Below are 12,020 nucleotides of genomic sequence, written 5' to 3'. Positions count from 1 at the left end.
CTCGAATGAACTTTGCTGTACACATACCCACAGTCCGACTTCAACTCTAGAAGACCTTATATTTCCACGAACTTGCATGGGAAAGAAACTACAACTTTCAGGAGGATCGCCAATTAAGTACAACCTTTAAGAAAATAAAATTAAAATAAAAGCAACAAACCACCATGTACAAGTACAGACAAATGACTACCGTTCCGGAAAAATTGGATGATTTCCTCACAAGAAAGCGCACCACAAATTGTGCAAGTCAATAAAGCGTTGGTTCAGCTCTAGCCCTTATGTAAGCAATTATTTGGCTCGGCATTGGTTCATGGACTTCTAGAATGTCCTCCTGAGGGATATCGCACCAAATTCTGTCCAATTAGCATGTTAGATTGTCAAAATCCTGAGCTGGTTGGAGGGCCCTACCCCTAATGCTCCAAACATTCTCAATTGGGGAGAGATCTAGTGACCTTGCTGGTCAAGGTACGGTTTGCAAAGCACTAAGACAAGTAGCAGAAAAATCTGTGCAGGTGGGCATTATCTTGGTGAAATGTAAGCCCAGGATTGCTTGCCATCAAGGGCAACAAAATGGGGCACAGAATATTGTTAACGTACCACTTTGCTGTCAGAGTACTGTGGATTACAACCAAAGTGGTCCTGCTACAAAAAGAAATGGTATCTCAGACAATCACTTCTGGCTCTCAGACCGTGTGGCGGGCAAAATTCAAGTTGGTATCCCGATGCTGTCTGGAACATCACGAGACGTGTCTTCACTGGCCATCAGAGCTCAGTTCAAAGCCAGATTCATCGATGAAGACTGTTCTACTCCAGTCAATGACATTTCAGGCTGAAGAACTGTCTTGAGACACACCTAGGCAATGGTGGGATACAAACCTGACTGTCACCCAATATGAAGCCACACAACTAGGAGTGACGGTTTGGGTGCCATTTGTTCTCATAGCAGGAACCCTTTGGTTGCCATCCATGGCAGCCTTAGCAGAATGGTACGTTGACATTCTACACCCCGTTTTGTTGCCCTTTGTAGGCTTACATTTCACCAAGATAATGTTCACCTGCACACGGCAAGAGTTTCTACTGCTTGTCTTTGTGCTTGCCAAACACTACCTTGCCCACTGGATAGCAATACTGAGATATGATGTAACTATTGATTTAAAATTTATCATTTTTGTTATTAAAACAAATTGCAGTTAAACTGGGCAAGTAGTGTGTTTACAGTGTTGTGCAAGAACAGGAATTGGTTGGACGATTGTTTTTGTTTGTGAAACCCATGAAAGATCAACTCAATAACAATGCCTCAAATCCCTTCGCTTAACTTTTTGAAAATCGCTCACTTTCACGAAAGACTGTTTACATCTGGTTTGAAGAATTTTGTAGCAGTCTTGCTTCTGGTGAGCAATTAATTCCATGGAGATTGACAAAAATTATTTTCTCCAAATTCGACACGGAATCCAACATGATAGAAGAGAATCAGTAGGTGACTTACAAGGGATAGAAGCACCCTCTTAGACATAGCCAAGATTGGATTGCATTGGAATGTGCGTTAATATTTATATGTGGCAAAAATCTCTCCCATCTGGATTCTGCAAAGTTAGGTGGACGCTGCTGATCAGGTTTGTGTCAATGTGTGCAAGGAAATGCTCGAAAATTTTGACTAAGGAAATGCCCACTCCATATACAACATTGTAACCAGAGATGAAAATTTAATATATTTGTAAGAGTCAGAAAGTAAGCTGCAATCAATTTTTTTGGTGTTGCAAGGTGAATCAAAACCTTCAAAAGCAGTGAAGCACTTCGAAGAAAATTAACAATTCAATGTTGAATGGTAAACAACAATACGTTTGACAGAAGACATCAATGAAATCAGAAAAAACCATGTTGGATCATTCTTAAAATCAACAATTGATTATCTCAAAGAAAAAAAAACACTAAATTTATGACTTATCACCATTATGCACCAGATGTTATTCTTGTTGTTGTGGTCTTCAGTCCGAAGACTGGTTTGATGCAACTCTCCATGCTACTCAATCCCGTGTACGACCAGATTTACTACCCAACAATTTCATTTCACCTCTCAGACAAAAAAATTTATGGCAAGCTGATAAATCCCTACACAACTACATTTTTGGTAAAACAACATTAGAGTGAAGGAAATTTTCCAAGAACTAATTTGAATGTATGCAAATGTGTGTTAACTGTAAATGCGGATATTTTGAGGAACAATGCAACAATTTTTACAAAAAAATTTTTTCATTTTTTTGTGAAAACTTAAATGGAAGCTCACCAATATGAATAGTCAACTGAAACGTGCCCAGTGAGAAGCTTGACAATCCAGATGCAGGAAATTTCATATGCTGGGCAGGGTGGGGGGAGACTTAGCAACTACATTGCTAATATAGCAACCAATTCAGGACATCCTACAGTCCACTTCACATGCCTCCTCTACGTTCTCCAATATAGATCAATAAGTGCAGAATTGCACACCATGCGCACAGCAGTCAGATCGTAGCAATAACATGATTCCTCTTTGAAGGTTGCCAGAGGCGCCAAACCCATTTGAAATGACAGGGATTAATTTGTTGGGTCCATTTAACTGAACTCCGGCTAGTAATAAATACATATTAACAATCATTGACCATTTTTCGAGGTTTACACCTAGAAAAGCAATTTATGACCAGCAAGCGGCTACTGTGATAGAAAGATTTCTGGCAATTTAAGAATTCAATTATTCACTAACTGATCAACACCTATGCCATGTACATCACATTCACAAGTTATGGACAAGCCTATTTCATCTGCATGCGAACAGATGTACAGAACATGTTCACTGAACAATACTGAAGATGCTGAGTCACTATGTAAACAGCAAACGTGCAGATTGGGACACATATCCGAGTTATGTCATCAGTGTGTAGAATTCGAAATCCATACTAGTACTGGTTTGCCACCCTATGGGGTGATCTACGGAATTTGTCATATTCTCCGGTCTGTAAACGATAAACGCGCTCCTCTATTGGCCAGTGGCGTATATAAAATTCCGTGTACATGTGGTAAAGTTTATATTGCAACAACGAAAAGAAGCATAAATACACGATTAAAAGAACACAGAAGTATTTGCCGATTAGGAAAAACAGATAAATCGGCTGTAGCAGAACACGCTTTTCAGTCAGGAAATCATCAAGTGAAGTTTTCCGAAACAAAAATTTTATCTACGACGACGAACTATTATCCACGGCTTTGTAGAGAAGCAATTGAAGTATATAAACATAGGGATAATTTTAATCGGAAAGAAGAGACCATGAAACTTAGTGATATTTGGACAGTAGCACTACAGAATTGCTAGACAGTTTTATCCGTCGCGAGATTACAATCGATAGTTAAGTTTTATCCCTGACAAAGATTATCTCTGCATATCACGTGTAACTCTGGCCACGCCTACTTTCTACGATATATAAGTCGCTCTCAGACGTCCGACCCGTCAGTCGGCAAGACTCACCGGAGGAGAAACACCCCTCTGAAGACGTCCAGCGCAGCTCTGGACGGAACATTAGGAGCTGAAGAGTTTCATGGACCACGACCTTACATCACGGAAGGTTTACCAGAAGATACAAGTGAACTTACTTATTTCAGAGGTTACCATTGGGTGTTTGTTACCAATTCATACATGACAGGAGGGAGAATTAAAAAAAATAAAAAAAATTAATGAGATATAATGGTCCATATTAAGCTGTAAATTAGACCACCCCAATCAATGTTAAGATGCAGTTACCTACCAAGACTTCCACTGTACTTATTAACAGAGTGAAGCCATTCAGAGATGGGACAGATGTTTTACTGCAAATTCCAGTAACAGTACCACAGCAAATCAAAAAAATTAAAGTAGGTGAAGAAGAAAGTGCTACGAGATAATGTCATGTAGATACTCTTTGAAGAAGGAAGGGGAACTGATGGGCATTCCTTTCCACTAAGTGGAGCAACAGCAGGGACACCCCACAGAGTAACTGTATTCATGATGCAAAGTCATTGGACAAGTTGGAAGTGCAATCATGAACCAACCATTGAACTCTAGAGTGTTGTTTTCCGATCAGATTTATTGCACACTAGTCATTGCTGGATGCTAGGACTGACTGTTTAGTTATGGAAAGTTAGAAACAAGATCTGCAGGGTACAAGAGATATTCAGGGAATTACATAAGGAGTCATATAAAGAAACCATTGTCTCCAAGATTAATGATTAATAACAGGAGCTGCAACTTTCGAATGACAAGAGACAGATGACTCAAGTGATGGATGTAGTGATGCAGAAAGCTATATATGGAAAAAAATGGGATTCACTTCCTCAATCAGCTCTTAACTCTGGTAGGGTGTGAGGGTGACTTTTGAAAACCTTTTCCTTCAGAGATCCCCAAAGAAAGTAGTCACAAATGCTCAAATCTGGTGACCGCGCAGGCCACCAGACATCACCCCTCAAAGAGAGGAGGCGTTCCGGAAACATTTCTCTCGAAACATCAAGTGAAATTCGAGATGGGTGAGCAGTAGCTCCATCCTGTTGGAACCACAATTCCCCCAGTCCATGTTCTTCAACAATCTCATCCATTCTGGGTTGTAGAAAATTTTGCAACACTGAAACAATGTTTAGAATTCACTGTCACAGTCACTCCTTCCTCCTCAAAAAAGTAAGGGCCTACCGCGCAAAATTGTGATATGGCACACCACACTTTCACTTTAGGAGAATGTTGCGGTCTTTCATGAATAATTCTGGGGTTATTTTCAGCCTAGTAGCAAAAGTTTTGCTTATTCACACACCCATCACTACTGAAGAAACCTGCGTAAAGAGGGATCTGAGGAAGCATTTGCTCACACAAATTTTGATGGTTGGCGTAGTCTGCTGTGTGTAATTCTTGAGCAATCTTTATTTTCAAAGGATGGAACTTCATATCGCATTGTAGAATCCTCCTCAAACTGTGGTCTAAAATCCCCAATGCAACAGCATGTCGCCGAGCAGAACGTTGCGGCAATTCTTGAACTCTGTTCTCACCCGCTACACATTTTCTGGCGGTCTGACGGATCTGCGTCGGTCATGTGTATCTGTTCTTTGTGTGCTGTTAGTTTCCTCCAACTGCCAAACCTAGGACCGAATTGTGTTTGCATTAGGAACAGCATTGTTGCAAGGAATGTTGAACTGTCACTGAAAAGCTTGTTGTGTAGCAATCACAAATCTGTTTTCATAAGTGTGAATGGTAAAAAAATGATGTGCACTGGTCCAGACCATCTTAGCTACTGAAATGGGGTCAATGACTGAACAAAGGCAGACCACGTGCAACTGCCTACCCCCACCACAGCCCCAGCAGTAATTGATAGAGACTGCTTCGTTAGTTCTGCCGCATCCTGTATTTATCCAACTAGGATGGTACAAATGGACAAATGTTTACACGAGATAAAACTGCTCACAGGTGAACATGATGCTGCATAGTGTGTTGAAACCTTAACCACATTTTCAGGAAATAGGAAACCACTGGATTTACTCAGTCTATTCAGCAGAACCTGTAATAATGGACTGGTACAAGGATGGGAAGCATGGAGCATGGAAAGGATGGAACTATAGAGGAATGGTATCTTGATCAATGAAAGGACTTGTGATATAGCAGGGGTTAACTGTCATACCAAAAACTGTTATTGGCATGACCATGACTGAGTTGGCAACATCAACGGCCAGACAAACTTCCACATATCCTACCTGCCTAGAATCAAATCTTTCTTACCACTACCTTGAATACAAAACACTTATACTTGGCCAATTAATCAATCACAGAAGAAAAAGGTTGTATTATTACAGAACAGGTGTTCAGGCATATTCAAAAGTTCTGAGAACAACATGGTCAGAATGTTATCACTGTGCATGTTTCTACTACACAACTTGCACTCATCAGCCAGAACATAATGACCACCCATCTAACAGTTGGTATGACCACCTTTGGCATGTAATACCGTGACATGGAAGCAATGAGGCCTTTGTAGGTCGCTGGAGGGAACTGGTGCCATAACTGCACACACGTCACCTCAGTCCCATAAATTCTGGGAAAGAGGGCGTGAGTTCCGATGTCATGTTCAATTACATCCCAGATGTGTGATCGGGTTCAGATGTGGCGAGTTGGAGGATGCTGACATCAACTGGAACTCACCACTGTGCTCCTCGAACCACTCCATCACACTCTGGGCCTTCTGACAAGGCGCCTTATCTTGCTGAAATATGCCACTGCCACTGGGAAACAATCATCATGAAAGGGTGTATGTGGTCTGCAACCAATGTACGATACTCTGTGGCCATCACGGAGCCTTGCAAGAGCTCCACTGGACCCATGGATGCCCACGTGACCATTCCCCAGAACATAACGGAGCCACCACCAGCTTTTCTCTGTCCCGCCGCACAGGTATCAAGACGTTCCCCCTGGAAGACGACAGATTTATGCCCTCCCATCGGCATGATGAAAAAGGTATCTTAACACCATGCAATGCTCTGCCATTCCAACATCCAGTATCAATGGTCATGTGCCCGTGTCAGTCTTAAGTTGCCAATTGGCACATACATGGATTGTCAGCTTCAGAGGCGTGTCATTAGGAGTGTTTGGTGCACTGGGTGTTCAGAAACACTTGTACTGTACTCAGCATCAAAGACTGATGTTAGTTCCAGAACAGTTCACTGCCTGTCCTGTTTTACTGGTCTGCACGGCCCACGACGTGCGACATCTGTAACAAGGGGTGGCTCCTCAACCCCATGTCTCAACACAGTTTCATCTTGTTTTCACCACATGCTGAAGACACTCACCACAGCACTCCTCAAATACCAGATAAGTCATGAAGTTTTCAAAAATCTCATGCCCTCACAATATGCCCTCAGTCAAACTCACGTAGATCGCATGCCTTCTCATCCTACACATGGACAGCACACTCACTGATACTACATGCATTGTGCATGTGATTAGCAATGTTTCCTCGTCAGATGATGCTGCTATCACCTAGACGGGTTCATATTTCTACTAGGTTGGTGGTTATGATGTTATGGCTGATCAAAGTATATGACCTACCGACACTTAAGGTGTGAAGCTGCAAGTCCTTCAGACCTATCATCATATCAGATCCCTATAGAATTGCCTGTTACCATTTGTAAACAATAGGAACTAGACTGACTTGTGTTAATACTTGTTATCAGATTACAGTAATTAGGGATTAAATTCAGATTTTAAGGAAAGGAACAGTAATAAGCAGTACAATCCACTTTTTAAAAGTTGTTATACAATAATTACTAAATGTAAACCTTTGCAAATATAACCTGAGTATATGAAGTTGTTCCAGAGTGACACCAACCCAAAATTTGTGGAGAATTTTTTGAAGGGAGGATTGTTGCACAGCAAGCCCATTGCCTGGTTCACCCATAAACTTTCACAGCTACTGTTCGACACAGACCGTAAAAGGACAAAGTCTGTGAGTCAAAACCATAATCTAGAGCATGTGAAGAGAGCCAATATTGTAAAATCAGGGCAACACTTAACTCATTACCACACAGTGAGCAGAGTCATTGCAAGGAGAGCAAACTCTGCAGTCAGACAGCATCCAGACTGTTGTTCTGCAAACTCTACAATACAGAGTAATAACATGCAACATCAAAGCCCTGCCTCTCCATGGCGTTTTAGTAGACACCACAGCACAGACACCACCTGCTGACACCTGTAGTTAAACGAGAGTACATAGCTGCTCTAACCTCCTACAACGACATGACGTCTGGCTTTAAATAATCCCGTTTCAGACATCTCATCCTCTGTCTGGTCATTCCATCTCCATTCCTGAGCCTGAAGGAATGACTGACTCACTAGTTAGAGGTTAACTCTACTGGCGAACCATGATGTGCTGCTTGCTACCTGTTTGAGGACTTCAACTAAGAGATTTCAGCCTGCCAGCTGTGGCTGAACATCATTCCATGCTACCACTACTGCCTGATCTCACAGCTGTGGCTGACAGAAGATGCTGACCTGCTGCAAGCTATGTGAGCCGAGTGCTGTGTCTAGCATTCCTCAGCACCATCTGAGCGAGCAGCCCAGCCCTCTTCCTGCACGCCGGAAAAGAAAATATTCACTGTGGCAATCACATTCATAGAATGTTATTACAGGTACCACTGGTCACTGATACCTTTGAGCAGAAGAAACACTCACAAGCCTTTGGAGCTAGGCCTCAGACACTTGTGATGTCACCACCTCACTCATCCATCCTGACGCTGACTGACCTGCTGACGTCATTACAATACACGGTGCGATTTTGCTAAATTGGGACAAACCGCAGGAAACAATACCTGAGAGAATACGAAGGTTATATGAACATATCACCACAGACATTCTGAAGGTGTTACGCTAACTTGAATGTGGAGATAAAATGATATTTGATAGTGCAGGTTTCAGTGACAAAGCATACTTGATAACACACTACACAAGAGGCAGTGTTCTGCGTGTACTAGTGTTTTAGAACCACACTCAGAGGGCAGTACAATGGAGTGTGATCATCTAGCAGCCACATTACCCTTCGTGCAACAAAAAGCAAATCTTCCAGCAGGGGAGGCAGGGACACCCACACAAAGTGTGGATATGCCCTGCCTGCAAGACATTGTCGAAGTATGACTGGTCCCACAAGTCGGTTGCCAATATTCCCTGCCCACACACAGAGGCTCAACCAGTGTCGATGCTTCACTGTCACCATAGCATAGTGATGCTCTGTAGCTCACAGGCGACTGTTGTGAAGGTTGACAATACAGCCCACATAAAGGTAGCCTCGTCTGTGAGTAGGATGAATGGAAAATCCGAGCACCACGATAGCCTGTGCGATGAACCAGCGGCAAAACTACATCTACATCAATACTCTGCAAATCACATTTAAGTGCCTGGCAGAGGGTTCATCGAACCACCTTCACAGTTCACCATTATTCCAATCTCTTACAGTGTGCAGAAAGAATGAACACCTGTATCTTTCTCTGATTTCTCTTATTTTATCGTGGTGATCGTTCCTCCCTATGTAAGTCGGTGTCAACAAAATATTTTCCCCATTTGAAGGAGAAAGTTGGTGATTGGAATTTCGAGAGAAGATTCTGTCGCAGCAAAAAATTCTTTTAATGATTTCCAGCCCAAATCATGTATCATTTCTGTGACACTCTCTCCCTTATATCGCAATAATACAAAACGTGCTGCCCTTCTTAGAACTTTTTCTATGTACTCCGTCAGTCCTACCTGGTAAGAATCCCACACCGTGCAGCAGTATTTTAAAAGAGGGCGGACAAGTGTAGTGTAGGCAGTCTCCTTAACAGATCCCTTACATTTTCTAAGTGTCCTGCCAAAAAAAAAAAAAAAATCTTTGGTTAACCTTCCCCACAACATTTTGTGTGTGTTCCTTCCAATTTATGTTGTTCATAATTTTAATACCTAGGTATTTAGTTGAATTTACATCTCTTAGATTATACTGATTTATCGTGTAGCCGAAGTTTAACGAGTTCCTTTAAGCACTCAGGTGGATGGCCTCACACTTTTCATTATTTAGGGTCAACTGCCACTTTTCGCACCATTCAGATGTCTTTCCTAAATCATTTTGCAGTTTGTTTTGATCTTCTGATGACTTTATTAGTCGATAAACGACAGTGTAATCTGCGAACAACCGAAGACGGCTGCTCAGATTGTCTCCCAAATCGTTCATATAGAGATGGAACAGCAAAAGTCCTATAACACTACCTTGGGGAAAGCCAGAAATCACTTCTGTTTTACTCGATGACTTTCTGTTAATTACTACGAACTGTGACCTCTCTCAGGAAATCACAAATCCAGTCACATAACTGAGACAATATTCCATAAGCACGCAATTTCAATTTCACTACGAGCCACTTGGGTGGTACAGTGTCAAAAGCCTTCCGGAACTCCAGAAATATGGAATCAACCAGAAATCCCTTGTCAATAGCACACAACACTTCATGTTAATAAAGAGCTAGTTATGTTTCACAGGAACGATGTTTTCTAAACCCACGCTGACTGTGTGTCAATAGACCGTTTTCTTCGAGGTAATTCATAATGTTAGAACACAATATATGTTCTAAAATCCTGCTGCAAATCAACGTTAATGATATGGGCCTGTAATTTAGTGGATTTCTCCTACTAGCTTTCTTGAATATTGATGTGACCTGTGCAACTTTCCAGTCTTTGGGTATGGATCTTTCGTCGAGCGAACAGTTGTATATGATTGTTAAGTATGTTGCTAATGCATCAGCATACCCGAAAGGAATGCTTTTATTAACTTTTATTAACTGATTTAAGCTGCTTCACTACTCCGAGGATATTTACTTCTACGTTACTCATGTTGGCAGCTGTGCTCGATTCGAATTCTGGAATATTTACTACTTCTTCTTCTGTGAAGGTGTTTTGGAAGGCTGTGTTTAGTAACTCTGCTTTGGCAGCACTGTCTTCGATAGTATCTCCATCACTATTGTGCAGAGAAGGCATTGATTGTTTCTTGCCGCTAACATAATTCACATACGACCAGAATCTCTTTGGATTTTCTGGAAGGTTTCGAGACAAAGTTTCGTTGTGGAAACTGTTATAAGCATCTCGCATCGAAGTCCGCACTAAATTTCGAGCTTATATTATAAATTTGGAATGAGTGGAGATTGTATCTTAGGAAGGCGTCAAGTGAATTTTTATCCGCTTTTTTTGAATAGGTACATTTTTCGAGGATTTGGGGATTATAATATTCAATCTCGCTACGACAACCCTGTGTTCACTAATCCCTGAATCGGTTTTGATGCTCGTTATTAACTCAGGATTATTTGTTGCTAAGAGGTCAAGTGTGGCAACTCTATAGACAGTAAGGCTTGCACATGCTTTAAGTCATATAGATGGTGGCAGTTGTAATGGAGAATGTTCCACGTGGTCGTCTGGCTTACTTCATGCTGGTGGGCCGCACTTGCATAGTGCTGATACTGGAGTGAGACAGACAGAAATATCATCACCTCCTTGAGTGAAATGGGGGTACCTCCCCTGGAACACATTTCCGTCCCTATGTCCCTATGACCTTTTTTGCCCCATACCCTTATCAGTGATAATTTGATGCAGTTTAATTCATTTACTCGTAAAACATTTTACAGTTACATCTTCAAATTCATGTAACATTCACCAAACCTCGAACCATTTAAGATTGCCAGTGTGTAATTCCTGGGTTCAAACCATTTCTTTTAGTGCTTTTTCTTTGAATGAGAGAAAACAATGTATTGTTTGCATCCTCTTGATTCCTCCCCCCATGTTATGAAGTATTACAAGGTGTATTTACAACATTAAATATAGAGTCATACTCCCAGTATTACAAAACATAGTTGGCACTCACAACATCTATACACAGAAAGCTAATGTACATTTACACCTACAGTAACATTTCTCCACAAATATTTTAACAAATACATTAACACATGCAGCTACACAAAGCAGTTAATCATATTTACTTATATGTTCTCATATCACGAACATAATATATGAAAGGTCACAAGTTTTTTCAGCAGTTATTTTCATACACCATGAAAAGATAGAAAAATGAGGTAAAATTATAGACATGAGGAAAAAAAAAAATCTACAACTGTCTTTATATATACCTTGGTATGTTGTTTTTCGGATCATCACTCTCATTTGCCAAGCCTCCAAACAGGAAGACCTTACTGTTGGTGAGAGTGAAACTATGTCCAAGTCTGGGGCACGGTGGGTGTCCATTCCGCGGAGGGCGGGGTCGTAACCTCCGCCACTCCCATCTGCTAGCCTTTAATTTAAATGTTTTTAAATGTACACCTTGTACAAGTGCAAGCACTACAAAATTTGCATTTTCCCCAAGCACTGTCAGTTACAACTTACAAATTTAATACTAATCTGCTGCAGCCAGCAACAGATACAAATGTTTATGCCATTACCAGGCCATCATGAAAACTACCATTAGTACTTTCATCTGGTTTACTAT

General features: G+C 41.3%; 1 protein-coding gene across 2 annotated transcripts in view; it reads right to left on the bottom strand.

Annotated features, from left to right (window-relative positions):
- LOC126470300 (host cell factor 2) overlaps positions 1 to 12,020 on the bottom strand; it is a 280,358-nt gene that overhangs the window by 252,298 nt on the left and 16,040 nt on the right. For both annotated transcript variants that reach the window (XM_050098071.1, XM_050098070.1), the window contains exon 3: positions 11,665 to 11,825. In XM_050098071.1, coding sequence (XP_049954028.1) covers positions 11,665 to 11,825 — 161 coding nt within the window. The remainder of the gene's footprint in view (positions 1 to 11,664; positions 11,826 to 12,020) is intronic.

The sequence above is a fragment of the Schistocerca serialis genome, chromosome 3 (assembly GCF_023864345.2).
Source record: "Schistocerca serialis cubense isolate TAMUIC-IGC-003099 chromosome 3, iqSchSeri2.2, whole genome shotgun sequence".
NCBI lineage: Eukaryota > Metazoa > Arthropoda > Insecta > Orthoptera > Acrididae > Schistocerca > Schistocerca serialis.
This window is presented reverse-complemented; position numbering and strand designations above follow the sequence as displayed.